General features: G+C 42.6%; 1 protein-coding gene across 1 annotated transcript in view; it reads right to left on the bottom strand.

Moving 5' to 3' along the window:
- Nucleotides 1-21,446, bottom strand: part of MORC3 (MORC family CW-type zinc finger 3) — a 58,664-nt gene that overhangs the window by 30,869 nt on the left and 6,349 nt on the right. The window contains exons 2-8 of the mRNA XM_033232427.1: nucleotides 14,402-14,474; nucleotides 10,715-10,847; nucleotides 9,768-9,982; nucleotides 8,803-8,950; nucleotides 6,544-6,691; nucleotides 3,442-3,570; nucleotides 3,113-3,232 (exon numbers count right to left, since the gene is read on the bottom strand). Coding sequence (XP_033088318.1) covers nucleotides 3,113-3,232; nucleotides 3,442-3,570; nucleotides 6,544-6,691; nucleotides 8,803-8,950; nucleotides 9,768-9,982; nucleotides 10,715-10,847; nucleotides 14,402-14,474 — 966 coding nt within the window. The remainder of the gene's footprint in view (nucleotides 1-3,112; nucleotides 3,233-3,441; nucleotides 3,571-6,543; nucleotides 6,692-8,802; nucleotides 8,951-9,767; nucleotides 9,983-10,714; nucleotides 10,848-14,401; nucleotides 14,475-21,446) is intronic.

Raw genomic sequence — 21,446 nt, 5'->3', positions numbered from 1 at the left:
ACTTTGCAGCACAGTGAAGTCAACTGAGACTCATCTCAATCAACACTTTCTCTAAGAAGCCTTTTCTGATGCTTCCAAGGATGTTCCACAGTCCCCTCACAAAACTGAGCTTTGAGGGCATGCTCTGTATTTTATCAACTTTTTATGCTGAGCACCCAGCACAGCAAATCACAATGGGTATCTGATACTTATTTAATGCTTACTGAATCCACAGAATGCAAATACTAGGCCCAGTCCATCATCTGGTAAAGACAAACATTGTAATTTAGCTGTAACAGCCTATTTTTACAAAGTCAAGCTTAACTAGGAAATACACACAGTGCAAATTTAACTCAGTTGGGAAAATGGGCTATGTATCTTGGTTAAGTCAGATTCATAAGTGATAAAACAAAAAAATTTACATTCTGTGGTAGATATAAAGTTCATTTACTTCTGCAAATATGCTATATTTGGGCTAATGCCATATAACGCAGGTGAAGCAGAGTCAGAACCCCTGTTAAGTGATATTCAAGGTGAATCCACATTGTTATACCTTGTAGAGCTCACATCATTCTACAAAAAACTCACAATAAAGTAATATAAAGAATTACCACCAAAATCTTTTTTTTTTTTTTTTGAGACGGAGTCTCGCTCTGTCTCCCGGGCTGGAGTGCAGTGGCCGGATCTCAGCTCACTGCAAGCTCCGCCTCCCGGGTTCACACCATTCTCCTGCCTTAGCCTCCCGAGTAGCTGGGACTACAGGCGCCCGCCACCTCGCCCGGCTAGTTTTTTGCATTTTTTAGTAGAGACGGGGTTTCACCGGGTTAGCCAGGATGGCCTCGATCTCCTGACCTCGTGATCTGCCCGTCTCGGCCTCCCAAAGTGCTGGGATTACAGGCTTGAGCCACTGCGCCTGGCCCCAAAATCTTAAAAATATGCACTGGATCCATATCCAAACGCAGTTAAATGATGTGTTTCTGTCTGAGATCCATGCTGTTATGTCTTAGACAAGCTGCTTCATCTATTTATTATTGGCCCCAATTTATTTTCTTTTTTCTTTTTTTTTTTTTATTTAAGAGACAGGGTCTCACTCTGTTGCCCAGGCTGGAGTACAGGGGCAAAATCATAGCTCAGTGCAGCCTCAAACTCCAGGGCTCAAGCACTCTCTCACCTCAGCCTCCCAAATAACCGGGACTACAAGGACATACAACCACTCATGGCTAATTTGTTTTTGTTGTTTTGTAGAGATAGTGTTTTTTTGTGTGTTTGTTTGTGACAGGGTCTCACCCTGTTGCCTAGACTGAAAAGCAGAGGCACAATTTTGACTCACTACAGCCTCAACTTCTTGGGCTCAAGCAATCCTCCCACCTCAGCCTCCTGAGTAGCTGGGACCCACCAGGCCCAGCTAATTTTTGTATTTTTTTGTACAGACAGGGTTTTGCCCCATTGCCCAGGCTGGTCTTGAACTCCTGGGCTCAAGCAATCCCCTGGCCTTGATTTCTCAAATGTGCTAGGATTACAGGTGTGAGGCACCATACTCAGCTGAGATAGAGACTTGGTATGTTGCCCAAACTGGTCTTGAAGTACTGACCGCAAGCAATCCTCCTACCTCAGCCACACGAAGTGCTAGGATTACAGGAAAGAGTCACTGTGTCTGGTCCTCAACTTTCTTATGCATAAAATAGGGATAAAAGAAATATTCTGTCCCCACCTCAGGGCTGTTCAGTATCAAATACGAAATTAATATAATAGGCCAGGCACATGGGCTCAGGCCTGTAATCTGAACACACTGAAAGGCCGAGGTGAGTGGATCACTTGAGGTCAGGAGTTTGAGGCCAGCCTGGTCAACATGGTAAAACTCTGTCTCTACTAAAAATACAAAATTTGGCCAGGAGTGGTGGCACACACTGGTAGTCCCAGCTACTTGGGAGGCTGAGGCCCGAGAATAGCTTGAACCAGGGAGGGAGGCAGAGGTTGCAGTGAGCTGACATCACACCACTGCACTCCAGCCTGGGTGACAGAGTAAGACTCCATCTCAAAAAACAAATAAATAAATAAACAAAAGAAATTAAGGTGCTGGCATGAACCTGTAGTCACAGCTACTCAGGAGGCTAAGGTGCAAGGATCACTTGAACTTGGGAGTCGGAGGTTGCAGTGAGCCAAAATTGTGCCACTGCACTCCAGCCAGGTACAGTGTCTCTAAAAAATAAAAATAAAGTCGGGTGTGGGGCTCACACCTGTAATCTCAGCACTTTAGGAGGCCGAGGTGGGTGGATCACCTCAAGTCAGGAGTTTCGGACAAGCCTGGCCAACATGGTGAAATCTCGTCTCTACTAAAAATACAAAACAATTGGCTGAGTGCAGTGGCTCACACTTGTAATCCCAGAACTTTGGTAGGCCAAGATGGGCTGATCACCAGGTCAGGAGATCAAGACCATGTTGGCTGACATAGTGAAACCCTGTCTCTACTAAAAATACAAAAATTAGGGCCGGGCGCGGTGGCTCAAGCCTGTAATCCCAGCACTTTGGGAGGCCGAGACGGGTGGATCACGAGGTCAGGAGATCGAGACCATCCTGGCTAACACAGTGAAACCCCGTCTCTACTAAAAAATACAAAAAAACTAGCCGGGCGAGGTGGCGGGCGCCTGTAGTCCCAGCTACTCGGGAGGCTGAGGCAGGAGAATGGTGTGAACCCGGGAGGCGGAGCTTGCAGTGAGCTGAGATCCGGCCACTGCACTCCAGCCTGGGCGGCAGAGCCAGACTCCGTCTCAAAAAAAAAAAAAATTAGACAGGCGTGGCGGCACCTGCCTGTAGTCCCAGCCACTTGGGAGGCTGAGGCAGCAGAATCGCTTTAACCCAGAAAGTGAACGTGGCAGTGAGTTGAGCCAAGATTGTGCCACTGCACTGAAGCCTGGGCAAGAGTGAGACCCTGTCTCAAAAAAAAAAAAAAAAAAGAAAAAGAAAGAAAGAAAGTTCAAATACCATACTAATATTATTTTTTTACAAATTTACATTAAAAAGCCATAGGCAAAAAGGTACAATAAAATTATTTAACATTTGACCCAAGAGTGTATATTATCCTAACTTTTGTGGAAAATAAACATTTTCTTTTCAAATAAAAAAAAAACCTTACCCTTAATTGACATCCAACTTTTTCATAAGCTTTGATGAGTCTATTTCTGTGATACATCATTATCCCATAATGATCTTTATTTCTGCAGTTGAATCCAAAGGTAATTCTCACTGTTTTAGACTTAGGATATTAAGGTAAATTTTGAACACAACACCTCACTCAGTTCAAATCATCCTTTCTATTTCATTATTTATTAAGTCCAAAAGCACAAAAGGAGGGCAAAGCTAGAGCAGACTAGAATCCCTATCAGCATATAAGGCGAAAGGGGCAAAAGAGAATACACCTGACTAACATATCTCTATAAGGAATCATAAAAAGAAAAAGGATACTAAAAATTTGGGTCGATAAACATCACGTTCGATGTAGGCAAGACTCTTCGAAACCAGCTGTGTCTTCACTTTCTGTCCACGTAGGATGATCTGCATTCTTGGCTTTAGATATAATATACTGCAATAAGCCTGGAAAATAACATAACAAGAAGTTAGTATCTACAGATTTGCTCACCATTACTTAGACACGGATTTACACAGAAGCTCTCCTATTAACTTGATAAAAGACCAACTGACTCTTCAATAAAATAGGCTATAAGACTGTATGTTATTCTGATTTGGTTGTTTTTCATTAAAAATAAGCTCAATATATCGCAGCCAGTAAAAATGACTTGCAGAATACAATCAACTGATCTACACAGACACTGATATAGTTAATATTACTGAGTGAAAAAGATTACAAAACAGCACATATGGTATGACATTTTAATTTTAAAACATGTATATATGTACAAAAAAGTACATTTTCTGATTTTTCTGTCAAGTACGGAGGTGGAGGCGGCAGTGAGCCGAGATCACACCACTGCACTCCAGTGTGGGCGACAGAGGGAGACCCACACCTCAAAAAAAAAAAAAAAAAAAAAAAAAGATTCAACACGGAACTAAAACTTAAGACATTTCTCTTACTTTTCCTGACTCTTGATTTCAAAAGAAGTGGTGCTTTGTGTCATTTAAAAAACATTGTATTTTGTAGTGTACTAAAACCATACCATCTTCTCTGGCTGCCTCTGAACTTGTTTTGTACTTGAGTAAGACTTTTTCAACACTAGGAACACATTAGGATACATCAAGGAATAGTAAATATCTGCTATTTACTATTTTAGTAAATAGTAAAATTGCTATTTACTATTACTAATACTATAATTGCTAAGACCTTAGTAAAAATTACATGGAAAATCTGTAAATGTCAAATACATCCACAACTTGGGATTAGAGAATTATATTAACACAAGAAATAAAGCAAAAAGTGGCCAGGCTAGGTGGCTCAGGCCTGTAATCCCAGAACTTTGGGAGGCTGAGGCGGGCGGATAACGAGGTCAGGAGTTCAAGACAAGCCTGGCTAACATAGTGAAACCCCATCTCTACTAAAAATACAAAAATCGGCCAGGCAGGGTGGTGCATGCTTGTAGTCCTGGCTACACAGGGAGCTGTGCCAGAAGAATCGCTTGAACCCAGGAGCCGGAGGCCACGGTGAGCCAAGATAACGCCATTGCACTCCAGCCTGGGCAACACAGTGAGACTCTGTCTCAAAAAAAAAAAAAAAAAAAGAAAGAAATCAAGCACAAAGTTAGTATCACATGTCTTATCAAAACTACTAAAAAACTTTAGGGTACAGTGGTTCATGCCTGTAATCCCAACACTTAGTGAGGCCGAGGCAGGCAGATCACCTGAGGTCGGGAGTTCGAGACCAGCCTGGCCAACATGGTGAAACCTCGTCTCAACTAAAAATACAAAATTAGCTGGGCATGGTGGTGCATGCTTGTAATACCAGCTACTAGGGAGGCTGAGGCAGGAGAATCGCTTGAACCCGGGAGGCAGAGGTTGTGGTAAGCCAAGATAATGCCATTGCACTCCAGCCCGGGCAACAAGAACAAAACTCTGTCTCAAACAAACAAAAAACCTTGATATTAATTTATCGATATTGTTATAGCAAGATATTAATTTCTGCAATCTTTTTTTTTTTTTTGAGACGGAGTTTTCGCTCTTGTTGCCCAGGCTGGAATGCAATGTCTTGCTTGGCTCACCACAACCTCTGCCTCCTAGGTTCAAGGCATTCTCCTGCCTCAGCCTCCCGAGCAGCTGGGATTACAGGCTCCTGCCACCATGCCCAGCTAATTTTTCTATTTTTAGTAGAGACAGGGTTTCACCATGTTGGCCAGGCTGGTCTCCAACTCCTGACCTCAGGTGATCCACCCGTTTCTGCCTCCCAAAGTGCTGGGATTATAGTTGTGAGCCACTGTGCCAAGCCAATTTCTTCAATCTTAAACAGACACTCATTTTGACCAGGCGAGGTAGCTCATACCTGTAATCCCAGCACTTTGGGAGGCTGAAGCAGGTGGATCACTTGAGACCAGGAGTTTGAGACCAGCCTGGACAACATGGTGAAACACTGTCTCTACCAAAAATACAAAAAAATAGCCAGGTGTGGTGGCACACGCTTGTAGTCTCAGCTACTCGGGATGCTGAGGTGGAAGGACTGCTTGGGGCCAGGAGGCAGGGGCTACAATAAGCCAAGATCGCATTGCTGCTCTCCAGCCTGGCTGAGAGAGTAACACCCAAAGACCTAATCTCCAAAAAGAAAAACAAAAAACAAAAACCTCATTTCTAAAGGGAAAATCCTAGAGGCATTTATCACAAAATTATATTAATGTACCTTATCTATCTATAGTCTATAATTTATTGCTTTAGGAGGACAATTAAGGTATGTATTCTAGAATATGTTAAATTTTTGTGTGTGTGTGATGGAGTCTCACTCTGTCACCCAGGCTGGAGTGCAGTGGCGTAATCTCAGCTCACTGCAACCTCCGCCCCCTCTTGCCCCACCTCCAGGTTCAAGCGATTCTCCTGCCTCAGTCTCCTGAGTAGCTGGGATTACAAGTGTCTGCCACCGCGCCCGATTTTGTATTTTTAGTAGAGACGGGGTTTCAGAATCTTGACCAGGCTGGTCTTGAACTCCTGACCTTGTGATCCACCCATCTTGGCCTCCCAAAGTGGTGGGATTACAGGTGTGAACCACCGCGCACGGGCAAATATGTTAAATTTAATAAGACTTTGAATTTGTTGTCTGTTGAATTAATTAGTCTGGCCACCATACACTGATTAATATAATAAAAATATACTGATTCTAATACGATAATAATGTTAGCATATAGTAAAAACTACAAGCATTGTTAGGCCTGACGACTTTACAATTTAAAAAGGGTTTCTAAGCAAATAAATCAAACAGTATGCTAATGAAAAGTTTAAGCTGGTTCATGTCTGAGATACTTTTATTCAGAGAGCACTGGCAGCCTTTGTATCACAAGTAGGTAACATGAGCTCTCCTAATACTACCATGATTCAATGATTTTCTCACTTCTACAAAGAGAGTTGAATACATACCCTTAGGGAATAGTCACTCTCAGGGGCAATCTGGTCCATCCTTTCCTGCTTCTTATACCCCTTCTTCCCTGTTATCTCATCTAAATCCTCAGGAATTCTGATATCATATTTATCCTTTTCAAAATCGAACTCCGTTGCATTTTTGTAGCTGCAAAAATAATTTTTAGAAAGAACCAAAAATTAACTTCACAGTAAGATAAGAAAGCAAACACTGTAAGCCATTAAAAAGGTAACCAAATAAATAAACCTACACATGGTGCACGTCAGTGGGGGATTGGGGGTGCAAAGGCAAGAGGAAAAGAAAGAAAACGGATCCTGGAAGATGTGGAGAAACTGTATCACTCGTACATTGCTAGTAGGAAAACACTCAGTAAAACAGTCTGGCATTTCTTAGAAAATAAAACTGAAGTACTATATGATACAGCAATTACATGCCAGATATTTATTTCAGAAAAATGAAGACTATATTCCCACAAAACCATGTACACAAATGTTTACAGCTTTATTTGTAATATCCCAAAACTATAAACCCAGATGTCTTGAATAGGCAAACACACTGGGTTCCACACATACAATGAAATACTACTCAACAAGAAAAAGATGCAAACTGGCTGGGTGCGGTGGCTCACACCTGTAATCCTAGCACTTTGGGAGGCTGAGGCGTGTGGATCACCTGAGGTCAGAAGTTCAAGACCAGCCTGGCTAATATGGCAAAACCCTGTCTCTACTAAAAATACAAAAATCAGCTGGGCATGATGGCAGGTGCCTATAATCCCAGCTACTCGAGAGGCTGAGGCAGCACAATCACTTAAACCCAGCGGGTGGAGGTTGCAGTGAGCCGAGATGGTGCTACCTCACTCCACCCTGGGAGAAGAGCAAAACTCCATCTCAAAAAAAAGAAAGAAAAAAAAGAAAAGAAAAAGGTGTCTATACATACAAGAACCTGGAAAACACCAGAAAGTTATGCTAAGTGAAAAAAGTCAATCCCAAAAGATTTCCATGTTGTTTATGTAATATTCTTGAAATGGCAAAATTATAGAAATAGAGAACAGATTAGAGGTTGTCAGGGATTAAGCAGGGAGTGGGGTTATGAGGGAAGTGGCTATGGCTACAAAAGGGCAACATGAGGGATTCCTGTGATGACTAAAGTGTCCTGCATCCTGACTGTATGAATGTCAAAACCCTGTCTATATCAATAGCACTACTGTACTACAGTTTTGTTAGATGTCACCACCAAGGGAAACTAGATAAAGAGTACATGAGATCTCTGTATTACTTCTTACAACTACACATGAATCTACAATTATCTCAGAAAGTATAACTGAAAAAATCCTCCAGAAGAAGGAGGGGTAGGGAAGTGAAAGCATGAAAATTGAATTCAGGTATCAGAATAGCACAAGTTTTTTCAGTTCTTTAGTCTTATCACTACCTGTGCTTTATTCCTGTGATTCAGTATGTCTTAGATCTTTCAATATTACACATTAGTCTTAAATTTTAAAATTTATTTGTGAAGGATTTTATCCTCACAAAGATAAAGGAGTATAAATTTTAGCAACGCAAAAATCTCACCTATATTACTTTTCTCATCAGGTGCTACATCACTTTTAGCTTTAAGTAATGGACACAATGAAGAAAGATTTATCCTCCTAAATTTGTCTTCTCATTGCTTTTTTTCTCTTTTCTTTTTTTGAGAAGACGAGGTGGAATAAATGAGAGAAAACGGAATGCTAATGGAGACTGAATGGCAGGGATAGAAAATTTTATTTTTTTTGGCTGGGTGCAGTGGCTCATGCCTGTGATCCCAGCATTTTGGGAGGCCGAGGCAGGTGGATCACCTGAGGTCAGGAGTTCTAGATCAGCCTGGCCAACATGGAGAAACCCCGTCTCAACTAAAAATACAAAAATTAGCCAGATGTGGTGGCAGGCGCCTGTAATCCCAGCTGCTTGGGGGGCTGAGGCAGGAAAATCGCTTAAACCTGGGAGGCAGACGTTGCAGTGAGCTGAGATCGCGCCATCGCACTCCAGCCTGGGGGACAAGGGCGAGACTTCATCTCAAAAAAAAAAAAAAAAAAGAAAGAAAGAAAGAAAATTTTTTTTAACAATACGAAAATATCCTGGGCAAAGACAAATCAGTAACTACACCAAAAAATGAGTACCTTTCCGTGTATTTCTACTGTGTGTAACGAGAGATGAATGTAGGGACACCACGCTGCATAAGCACTGTACTCCCAAATGGTCAACATCTATGTCCATATTTACCTTCTAAGATTCCAAATGATGATCCTTGTCCCCTTCTTGCCCATAATAGCATCAAGTTCTGCCAGTAACTTCTGTTCCGTAGAAAACAGAGAATGTTCCAGAATTGCAGCAAGGCTGGCTTTTGATTCTGCTAAATTAATCATCTGTCGTATATCGTAAGTTAAAGACTCAGATTGCCAACATATTTTTCATAATTACAATATGAAAACCAACTCTGTAAACTTAAATAACAGAAAAACTATTTATACATAATTTTCCAAGTTTTTTTTTTTTTGAGATAGGGTCTCACTATTGCTCAGGCTAGAGTGCAGTAACATGATCAGGGCTAACTGCAGCCTAGCTGGGACCACAGGCACCCACCACCATGACCGAGTAATTTTTAAATTTTTGGTAGAGACAGGGTCTCCCTATGTTGCTTGAGCTGGTCTCTAAATTCTGGACTCAAGCAATCCTTCTGTGTTGGCCTCCCAAAGTGATGGAATTTCAGGCATCAGCCACCAAGCTCAGCCTATTTTCTAAGTTTTACCATGGTGGTTTGATTTCAAACAAACATCAAGAAGAATAAAAAACGAGCAGGTTATTATTCCTAACTAACTTAATACTTTCCAATATTTCAATGTGTTCATACAAAAGGCATTTTCCTAAAGTTATCTTGCCTTTCGTGGTCACTAGTCAAATTTTCAAGACAGACCATAAAGTCTTACTAGTCTACAATAACCTTGAACTAAACAGAAGAGGTATAGGAAGTTTAACATAAAATATTGAGTATTTCCATAGTAGGAGTCCAACAGAGAAGAGAAAGGAACAAACCCTTAGCCTCAGGTGTATGGTAAATGCAGAGGACAGAGGTAAGAAATGGAATAGGTGTTATTCAAAGGAAATAATTTGGAAGAAGGCAAAAATATGGAATGTTTCCGAATTATTTCTTCAGTTTCTTCACAGCTTTTGCACAACCAAAAGGATATGGTGCTTGTTGAATGCCACTATTGGAACAACAACATGCTCCGCTTTTATGACTTCCAAGTAGGTCTGAGACAAAAGGCCCACGCTCATGCTTTCTCCATTTTTGGTAAAAACAATTGCGTCTTTACCCAGACGCATAGAACCTGACTTGAAGCCATTCCCATATAATCCAACTGGCACATGACCATTCATGGTGACTTTGTCACTGAAGCCAAAGCTAAGAAGAAAAGAAAGATCTTAAAAAACAAATACCTATAATCAAAAATAAATAAATAAATACCTATAATTTTTTTTTTAATTCATTAATTGTAATACCAAGTAAAAAGCCTGGGTTCAAATGCTGGCCTCACCCTTCCTAGCTGTATAATCTTGGGCAGATTACTTTTTTGTTGTTGTTGTTGATTTTTTATGTATTAGGCAGATTACTTTTAATGTATCTTGACGTGTTTTCCCAGCTCTGAAATGAAGGAAACCAAATCTACGTAACAGGGGAGAGAAAGGATCACAAGTACTAACATGGAAACTCATTGCTGGCACACCCTGACTAAATAGCTGAGTATAACCCATGCTCCTGGGACTGTGAGATTTCACCCCATGAATCTCTTCCTCTAAAAGTTACTCTCAACAATGTGGTAAGTTTTATTATAAATACTTGTTAAACCTAATTTACACTAAAGTTATTAGTAATTGATATAAATGTACTACAACTCTAAAGGAATGGCGGACTTTTAGGGAGTTGGAGGTAGGGTGGAGTAGGTGATGAGAATGGTGAGGACTGACTAATCATCTACCAGGAGTAGAAAATCATGGGAAGACTCTTAGAGAACAGCTCACACTGTACATACAGCATTTCATTTCAAAAAACAAAAACCAAGAATAGTCAGCATGGCATGGGAAACCCTTTAGGCAAAAGCAACAATTTTAAGAAGCGTGGCACATTTTTACCTACCTTAGCATTTTATGTAATTTATCAGAAGTCATACCATTCCCATTGTCAGTGAATGTCAAGCATATATGGTCATTTATTACTGTTTTGTCAATCCATATTTGTTTAGCGTTCACATCAGGATCGTAAGCATTATCTGGGAAACACAAGTTTGAAGAAATTCTGATTTTCCACTTTAAAAAAGAGCAATTAGTTCAGAACAATCCTATAAGAAGCAATAGAAGACTATGTTTTAAGACAACTTTAAAAGCTGCAATTTTTAGCAACTCCTAAGATTTAAGAACATGAAAATAAACTGCATCCTGGTATATATTAATTGACTATTACAGAATTAACACCTTCCATGTTAAAGAGACAGCAAAGACTGGTACCCAGCACACCAAAAAAGTACAAAGGAAGAAAAACCACTACACTGCAGAGATGATTAAAAGATGGACTAAGGCTGTGTGCGGTGGCTTACGCCTATAATCCGAGCACTTTCGGAGGCTGAGGCGGGTAGATCACCTGAAGGTAGTTCGAGACCAGCCTGGCCAACATGGTGAAACCCCATCTCTACTAAATATACAAAAATCCGCCAGGCATGGTGGCGCGTGCCTGTAGTCCCAGCTAATACAGAGGCTGAGACAGGAGAATTGCTCGAGCCTGGGAGGCAGAGATTGCAGTGAGCAGAGATCGTGCCACTGCACTCTAGCCTGGGCAACACAGCAAGACTCTGTCTCAAATAAAAAAACAAAACAAACAAACAAAAAAAAAACGGATGACCATGGTGGCTCATGCCTGTAACCCCAGCACTCTAGGAAGCTGAGGTGGGCGGATCACCTGAGGTCAGGAGTTTGAGACCAGCCTGGCCGACAGGGTGAAATCCCATCTGTATTAAAAAAAAAAAAAAAAAAAAAAATATATTAGCCAGACATGGTAGCTGGCGTCTGTAATCCCAGCTACTCGGGACGCTGAGGCAGGAGAATTTTTTGAACCCAAGAGGCGAGGTTGCAGTGAGCTGAGATAGCGCCATTGCACTCCAACCTAGGCGACAAGAGTGAAATTCCATCTCAAAAAAGGAAAAAGAAAAAAAAAAGGGGGGGACTAACCTGGCTATCATAGGGGAAAGAGATCTGACTGTCAATGGAAGGTACACAATAATCGATGAATAAATGAGAAGGCAGCAACATTTTCTGCTAAGCTACATACAAGGATGGCAGATTCACTTTCTACTATTTCTTTAAATTGTGGCACTTTTCAGTTTCACCAAGTTAAATCAAGTTTCTGGCGGCTTTTACATTATTTCTTTATACCTCTCCATTTAACATCCTTGTTTAACATACTCATTTCTCTCAGAATAGGTGTACAAAGAAATATATTAAAAAATGAAAACTAGGGCTGGGCGCCGTGGCTCATGCCTGTAATCCCAGCACTTTGGGAGGAGGAGGTGGGTGGATCACCTGAGGTCAGGAGTTTGAGACCAGTCTGGCCAACAGGGTGAAACCCTGTCTCTACTAAAAATACAAAAATTAGCTGGGAGTGATGGTGGGCGTCTGTAGTCCCAGCTACTCGGGAGGCTGAGGGACAAGTGCTTGAACTCAGGAGGTAGAGGAGGTTCCAGTGAGCCGAGACTGAGCCACTGCACTCCAGCCTGGGTGACACAGCAAGACTCTGTCTCAAAAAAAAAAAAAAGTTCCTTCCTTTTATTTTTTCTTCCAAGATAGAACTCTTCCTTGATAAAGATTCTAAAATATATCTAAGAATTCCTGGCCGGGCGCGGTGGCTCAAGCCTGTAATCCCAGCACTTTGGGAGGCCGAGATGGGCGGATCACGAGGTCAGGAGATCAAGACCATCCTGGCTAACACGGTGAAACCCCGTCTCTACTAAAAATACAAAAACTAGCCGGGCGAGGTGGCGGGCGCCTGTAGTCCCAGCTACTCGGGAGGCTGAGGCAGGAGAATGGCGTAAACCCGGGAGGCGGAGCTTGCAGTGAGCTGAGATCTGGCCACTGCACTCCAGTCCGGGCGACAGAGCGAGACTCCGCCTCAAAAAAAAAAAAAAGAAAAAAAAAAAAAAGAATTCCTAACAATACAATTTCCCTTTATTATCTGTTTCTTAAACATATGCCTAAATTTTTCAACTAGGCATATGTTTGTGTGCATGACTTTCTTTTTCTTTTCCTTTTTGTTGGAGACAGGGTCTTATGTAGCCCAGGCTGGAGCAAGACTTACTCCACTGCAGCCTTGACTTCCTTGGCTCAAGTGATCTTCCTACCTCAGATTCCCGAGGAAGTAGGACTACACGCATGCACCACCACCCTGGCGAATTTTTGTATTTTTTGTAGAGATGGGGTCCTACTATGTTTCTCAGGGTGGTCCCCAACTCCTGGGCTCATGTGATCCTCCTGCCTCAGCCTCCCAAAGTGCTGGGATTACAGGTGTGAACAACTGTGAGCCCAGTCTATGCATGAATTTTTCCCAAGAAACAAATCATGACCCATAAATGCAAATCTGACTGCAACCTTGCCGCTTTCTCATGTTCATTGAAATGCTGTTAAAATACAATCCTAAACCTTAAACTTCCCATTTATTGAAAGAAGCAAGAATTTATCGCAAATCTAACACAATACTAATCCTCCTACTGATACCAGAAAAATGAATCCAAGCTGTATGTTACACATACTTTTGTGCTACTAATAAACATAATTCTGCCAGGCACTGTGGTGCACACTTGTAATCCCAGATACTCCTGAGGCTGAGGTGGGAGGATCGCCTGAGCCCAGGAGTTTTAGACCAGCCTGGACAACATAGTGAGACTTCATCTCAAAATAAACAAACTCCTTATAATTCTCACTGTTTACTTTTATAACAAAAATTAAAATATTTTCAATATAAACACTTGAGGAACTTAGCAAATCCTAAAAACTATGAAATACTTGGGTAGTATTAAAGAGAAAGCTGAACAGTGACTAACCTCACATCCATGTGAATAGCTGTTATGCTATGTAATTTTTATCATTAACGTTATCATTCAAGGTATTTGCTTTTCTTTTTTTTTTCTTGCTCTGTCGCCTGCCCAGGTTGGAATGCAATAGCACAGTCACGGCTCATTGCAGCCTCAACTTCCCGGGCTCACGTGATCCTCCCACCTCAGCCTCCTGAGTAGCTGGGACCACAGGCATGCACCATCATACCCAGCTGATTTTTAAATATTTTTGTAATGACTAGATCTCACTATGTTGCCCAGACTGGTCTTGAACTCCTAGCCTCAAGTGCCTGGCCAACACACTTTTTTTTTTTAAAGGACACTTGTACCTAAGTCTTCAATAAAAGGTTTTAAAATTACAATTGTAGGCCACGAGTGGTGGTTCATGCCTATAATCCCGGCACTTTGGGAGGCTGATGCGGGTGGATCACGGTCAGGAAACCGAGACCATCCTGGCTAACACGGTGAAACCCCGCCCCTACTAAAAAAATACAAAAAAATGAGCCAGGCATGGTGGCAGGCGCCTGTAGTCCCAGCTACTCAGGAGACTGAGGCAGGAGAATGGAGTGAACCTGGGAGGCGGAGCTTGCAGTGAGCCGAGATCGCGGCACTGCACTCCAGCCTGGGCGACACAGCGAGACTCCGTCTCAAAAAAAAAAAAAAAAAAAAAAAAAAAAACTACAATTGTAAGCAACAAATGGTATATGAAATGTCAAACTACATACCTATTAATTCAGCAACTGCACTGAACGGCCAGGTGTGACTAGTAGAATTTGTATGTAAAAACTTCGGGCAAAGCTGAAACAAACAAAAGGTTCATGTAAATTAACTCAGGTCTTACTTTTGAAAATAAAAACCAGTATTTTTATCCCCATGTTAAACAACATTGAGACCAAACAAAAGTGACTAAACTGCTTGTTCCAGAATACATCTGGAAGATACAATCTAGAATATTCGATTCTTAGGAGATAACATTGGGAACCAACTAAATAGCTTACTCACCAAGACTTGGTTCAAAACACTGCCCTCTTTAAGTCTACAATGTCATCATTGTCCAATCCCAAATAGGGACCTACCTTGCCAAGACCTAGCTTAAAATGATCCAGCCAAGGCCCTAAAATCCTATAAACACCATTTCCTAATTTCTCTATTTTGAGACACAACTAAGACTTTGTCAAGGAGGCATTTTCTCCTACATGTATCAGGCCTAATAAACTTAACTTGGCTTGATCAATAAGCTTTTCTGGCACTGTGACTTGATTATTTACTCCAAGTTCATTATAGCTGAGCTTGTAGCAGTGAAGTAGTATACAACTACAAACTCTTCAAAGAATTCAAATAAGAGTTCCAATTGTTGGCCGGGCACGGTGGCTCACACCTGTAATCCCAGCACTTTGGGAGGCTGAGGTGGGTGGATCACGAGGTCAGGAAATCGAGATCATCCCGGCTAACACGGTGAAACCCGTCTCTACTAAAAATACAAAAAGAAATTAGCCAGGCTTGGTGGCGGGCGCCTATAATCCCAGTTACTCAGGAGGCTGAGGCAGGAAAATGGCGTGAACCCAAGAGGCGGAGCTTGCAGTGAGCTGAGATCGCGCCACTGCATTCCAGGCTGGGTGACAGAGCAAGACTCCGTCTCATAAAAAAAAAAAGAGTTCCAATTGTTAAACTTGGCCCGAGAATGCCTCCATATTCCAGTCAGTATGTAAGGAATTACAACCTAACAGTATGAAAACTAACTGAATGCCTAACAGGAGAATTTGTACTCCAGTAACAAACAGCTGAGTCTCAGTCCATTGCAGAAGCCCGTCTTCAGACAATCACAGGTCACCAGATGATTTAAATAAGGCAAATGCCAAGGTGCAACCAATTAAACTATTTCTGTACTTTACTTTTGTTTTGTCCATAAATATTGCCTGATCACGTTGCAGGTCAGAGTGCTTAGAACCTGTTCTGGTTCTGAAGCCTGTCCTATTTTTTTCTGAGACAGAATTGTGCTCTGTCACTCAGGCTGTAGTGCAGTGGCACAATCTCGGCTGACTGCAACGTCCGCCTCCTGGGTTCAAGTGATTCTCCTGCCTCAGATTCCTGAGCAGCTGGGATTACAGATGTGCACAACCACACATGGCTAATTCTCTGTATTTTTAGTAGAGATGGGGTTTCGCCATGTTGACCAGGCTGGTCTCAAACTCCTGGCCTCAAGTGATTCACCCACTTTGGTCTCCCAAAGTGCTAGGATTACAGGTGTAAGCCACCGCACCCAACCTCTTATTTTTTTAGAGACAGAGTCAGTCTCTGCTGCCCAGGCTGCCGTGCAGTAGTGCAATCATAGCTCACTGCAGCCTTGAACTTCTGAGTTCAAGTGATTCTCCTCCCTCAGCCTCCCGAGTAGCTGGGACCACAGGCATGCACCTCTATGCCTGGCTAACTTTACACTATTTCATAGACACAGGAGTCTCACTATGTTGTCCGGGCTGGTCTCCAACTCCTGGCCTCAAGTGATCCTCCCACATCAGCCTCCCAAAGTACTGGGATTGCAGGGGTGGGCCACTATGCCCAATATTGAATCATTCTTAGCTCAATAAAACTTTAACTTGTCTAAGGTTTTTCGTTTGAACACAATGCAACAAATTTGCATTGCATCTTAATTCCCAAAGCTTTTATGTCTTATTTTACTCACAATTCATTATGGAAGAATATGCCAGTCAACCTCATGCTACTGGGAATTCTCTAAATTCCTGAATAGTGGTATGTACAAGTGTATAAAAACACACATGTCGTTGTTTTTTTTTTTTTTTTTTTTTGAGACAGAGTCTCACTGTCGCCCAGGCTGGAGTGCAGCATTGTGATCTAGGCTCACTGCAAGCTCCGTCTCCCGGGTTTACTTACACCATTCTCCTGCCTCAGCCTCCTGAGCTGAGGACTACAGGCGCCCGCCACCACGCCCGGCTAATTCTTGTATTTTCAGTAGAGACGGGGTTTCACCGTGTTAGCCAGGATGATCTCGATCTCCTGACCACGTGATCTGCCCGCCTCGGCCTCCCAAAGTGCTGGGATTACAGGCGTGAGCCACTGTACCCGGCCAAAAACACACAAGTAGTTTTAAAAGGCAGAGCCTTAAAAATTTCAGTATCCAGAGAATTTTCAAGCAATTTTTTTGTTCATTCTGAACAGATTCTCTCCTAATTAGGGGGAAAAAGGTGGAAAGCACTTTGCAGTGTGAAGAGCCCTAAAAATATGATTAGACTGTAGATCAAGCCAACCACATCTGTAGTTCTCAGGTGCTGCCACATGGTGTCAGAAAGGTCTACTTTTCCTCTGTCCACACTTCTGGACAATTCCCAAACCTTCATTTACCATTAAGTTGAAGCACACAAGTGAGAAACGGTATCCTGAAGAAGACTGTTCAAACTAGTATATATGCAGTCTCTGGCAGACATCATATAATACAGCATACATCCATGAAATATGGAGTATTATAGGTAACTCAGACTTTCTAAAGCACACATCACAAACAGTTCTTAATGAAACTAAATTTCCAGCTCTTCATCTTGCACAAGAAGTCTTTTCTCAAAACTGAGGCATCAGGAAAACCTTTCTGTCTCACCTCCTCCCCTGTACAAGTATCATTCTACCATTGATAAAAGAATGATACACTCCTCCCCCAATCTACATCTTAACCATGGGGCATGGCCCTGGGGTGTCAAACCTCTGGCTACTGTCGACGAAAAAGAGTCCAACTTTGTAAAATATTTGAAGACATTTATTCTGAGCCAAATATGAGTGACCATGGCCCATGACACAGCCCTCAGGTGGTCCTGAGAACATGTGCCCAAGGTGGTCGGGGTACAGCCTGGTTTTACATATTTTAGGGTGGTATAAGGTATCAATGAAACACGTTTAAGATGTATGTTGGTTTGGTTCAGAAAGGCGAGACAAGTCAAAGTGGGGACTTTCAGGCTCTAGGTAAATTTAAACATTTTCTGGTTGATGATTGGTTAAGTTTGTCTAAGGACCTGGGATCAACAGACAGGAAATGTTTGGGTTAAGACAAAGGATTGTGGAGACCAAAGTTTCACTATGCAGAGGAAGCTCTTAGCTAGCAGGCTTAAGACAGAAGAGGCTGTAAAATGTTTTCTTATGAGACTGAAAAGGGTGCCCGACTCTTAGTTGACTATCTCCTGGATCTGGAAAGAAAAAAAAAAGGAATGGCCAGGTGCGGTGGCTCAGGACGGGTCTGGTGGCTCACACCTGTAATCCCAGCACTTTGGGAGGCCGAGGCTGGTGGATCACCTGAGGTCAGCAGTTCAGGACCAGCCTAACCAACACGATGAAACCCCACCTTTACTAAAAATACAAAATTAGCCGGGCCTGGTGGCTCATGCCTGTAATCTCACCTACTTGGGAGACTGAGGCAGGAGAATTGCTTGAATCCAGAAGGCGGAGGTTACAGTGAGCTGAGATCGGGTCACTGCACTCCAGCCTGGGCAACAAGAGCGAAACTACATCTCAAAAACAACAACAAAAAAAGAAAGAAAAAGAAAAAAAAGGGGAAAGGGGATTCTCTACACAATTTACATTTTTTTCACAAGAAAAAAGAGACAAGAGACAAACTTTGTAGGGCAACTTCAAGATATGACGAGGAAATCTATTTAGAATTACTTTGATTTCTTTCCTTGTTATGTGATGTTACACCAGAGAGTAATGAAGCAGGTCTGACCCCAGCTTTCTGTCATGGCCTGAACTAGTCTTTCAGATTAAATGTTTAGAGTGCTCTGGCTGGCCGGGCGCGGTGGCTCAAGCCTGTAATCCCAGCACTTTGGGAGGCCGAGACGGGCGGATCATGAGGTCAGGAGATCGAGACCATCCTGGCTAACACAGTGAAACCCCGTCTCTACTAAAAATACCAAAAAATTAGCTGGGCGAGGTGGCGGGCGCCTGTGGTCCCAGCTACTCGGGAGGCTGAGGCAGGAGAATGGCGTGAACCCGGGAGGCGGAGCTTGCAGTGAGCTGAGATCTGGCCACTGCACTCCAGCCTGGGCGACAGAGCAAGACTTCGTCTCAAAAAATAAAAATAAATAAAAAAATAAAAAAATAAAAAAAATAGAGTGCTCTGGCTGAGAAGGAAGTCCACTCAGATGGCTAGAAGAGCCTTAGAATTTTATTTTTGGTTTATACTACCAAACAAGAAGAAAATTATTAGTCAACTACCATAAACTCTTCGAGCTTCCTGTAATTCTGACACACCAACCATAAATTGGGTGTTCATATGATTCCCTCTTTATGTTTGACAATGTGCTATAATGCTCACAAAACTCAAAAAAACACTGATTCATTGTAAAGCAAGCCTGTCCAGCCCTCAGCCCGGGCGGTGCACGTGGCCCAGGACAGCTTTGAATGCAGCCCAACACAAACTTGTAAACTTTCTTTTTTTTTTTGAGATGGAGTCTCGCGCTCCGTTGCCCAGGCTGGAGTGCAATGGCACGATCTCGGCTCACTGCAAACCTCTGCCTCCCGGGTTCAAGCGATTCTCCTGCCACAGCTTCCCAAGTAGCTGGGATTACAGACACCTGCCACCACGCCCGGTTATTTTTTTGTATTTTTGGTAGAGACGGGATTTCACCATGCTGGCCGGGCTGGCCTCAAACTCCCAACCTCAGGCGATCCGCCCACCTCGACCTCCCAAAGTGCTAGGATTCCAGGCATGAGCCACCGTGCCCAGCCTGTAAACTTTCTTAAAACACTATGAAGTTTCTTTCGTGATTTTTTTTTCTTTTGTAGCTCATCAGCTATCATTACAATGTTTTTTTTTTAAACCTCATCAGCTATTGTTAGTGTATTTTATGTGTGTGGCCCAAGACAATTCTTCTTCGAATGTGGCCCAGGGAAGCTAAAAGTTACAATGTAAAGGATATTACAGTCTGGGCCCAGTGGCTCATGCCTGTAATCCCAGCACTTTGGGAGGCTGAGGCAAGTACGAGACCAGCCTTGTCAACATGGTGAAACCCTGTCTCTATTAAAAATACAAAAAATTGGCCAGGCGCGGTGGCTCATGCCTGTCATCCCATCACTTTGGGAGACCGAGGTGAGTAGATCACCTAAAGTCAGGAGTTCGAGACCAGGCTGACCAACATGGCGAAACCTCATCTCTACTAAAAATACAAAAAATAGCCAGGTGTGATGGTGCGCACCTTTGTCCCTTTGTCCCAGCTACTGGGGAGGGTGAGGCGGAACAATCACTTGAACCCAGTAGGTGGAGGCTGCAGTGAACTGAGATCGCATCACTGCAATCCAGCCAGGGGGACTCCATCTCCAAAAAAAAAAAAAAAAGTCAGCTAATTAGCATAAACTCCGGTGTGCTTAAAAAAAAAAGAAAAGGGCGGGGGCTTATTATTGTAAATAACAAAAGATGTTCTTCTCATGGTTATCAGGAAATACCAAAGATTTCAGGAACTCCAGTGTCAAGAACCAGGACAAAAAACAAATATACTTTTTGATCATATCAACTGTATATAAATGTGAAATTAAAAATACAGGAGGACAGCTGGGTGTAGTGGTGGCTCACACCTATAATCCCAGAACTTTGGGAGGCCGAGGCGGGTGGATCACTTGACATCAGGTGTTCAAGACCAGCCTGGCCAACATGGTGAAACCCCACCTCTACTAAAAATACAAAAATTAGCTAGGCACAGTGGCACACACCTGTAATCCCAGCTACTTGGGAGACTGAGGCACAAGAATCACTTACACCCGGGAAGCAGAGGTAGGAGTGAGCTGAGATTGTGCTACTGCACTCCAGCCTGGGCGACAGAGCGAGACTCATCTCAAAAAAAAAAAAAAAAAATTTAAATTTATACTGTTGTCTACTGACATACAATAAAATATTAACCTTAAGCAAAGAAGGAAATCCTAATGCACACTACAACATGGATGAACCGTGAAGACATTAATGAAATAAGGCAGTCACAAGTCAAATATTGTATAATTCCACTGATATGACTACAGCAGTCTGCCTTTATCCTCAGACTCAGAGAATGCATTCTAAGACCCTCAGTGGATTCCTAAAACTGCAGATGGTACCAAACCATATATACGCTATGATTTTTTTCCTGTACGTACTTATGATAGAGTTCAAATTATAAATAAGGCACAGTAAGAATTTAACATTGTATTATTTATTTATATAGAGATGGAGTCTTGCTCTGTTGTCCAGGCTTGGAGTCCAGTGGTGTGGCTCACTGCAACCTTCGTCTTCAGGTTCAAGCGATTTTCCTGCCTCAGTCTCCTGAGTAGCTGGGACCACAAGTGTGTGCCACCATGCCCAGCTAATTTTTTCGGATTTTTGGTAAAGTTGGGGTTTCACCATTTGTCCAGCCTGATCTCAAACTCCTGATCTCAAGTGATGTGCCCGCCTCAGTCTCCCAAAGCTGGGATTACAGGCACGAGCCACCGAGCCTGGCCAAATTAACAATAATTTATTCTATTTTATTTTTTTGAGAAGTTGTTTCACTCTCGTCATCCAGACTAGAGTGCAATGGCATGATCGCAGCTCACTACAACTTCCACCTCCGGGGTTCAAGCGATTCTCCCGCCTCAGCCTCCCGAGTAGCTGGGATTACAGGCGCCCGCCACCACACCCAGGTAATTTTTGTATTTTCTTTTTTTTTTTTTTTGAGACGGAGTCTCACTCTGTCGCCCAGGCTGGAGTGTAGTGGCCGGATCTCAGCTCACTGCAAGCTCTGCCTCCCGGGTTTATGCCATTCTCCCGCC

This window comes from Trachypithecus francoisi, unplaced genomic scaffold, assembly GCF_009764315.1.
Source record: "Trachypithecus francoisi isolate TF-2019V2 unplaced genomic scaffold, Tfra_2.0 Lachesis_group14, whole genome shotgun sequence".
NCBI lineage: Eukaryota > Metazoa > Chordata > Mammalia > Primates > Cercopithecidae > Trachypithecus > Trachypithecus francoisi.
The sequence above is the reverse complement of the archived record's forward strand: the minus strand, read 5'-3'. Positions and strand labels throughout refer to the sequence as shown.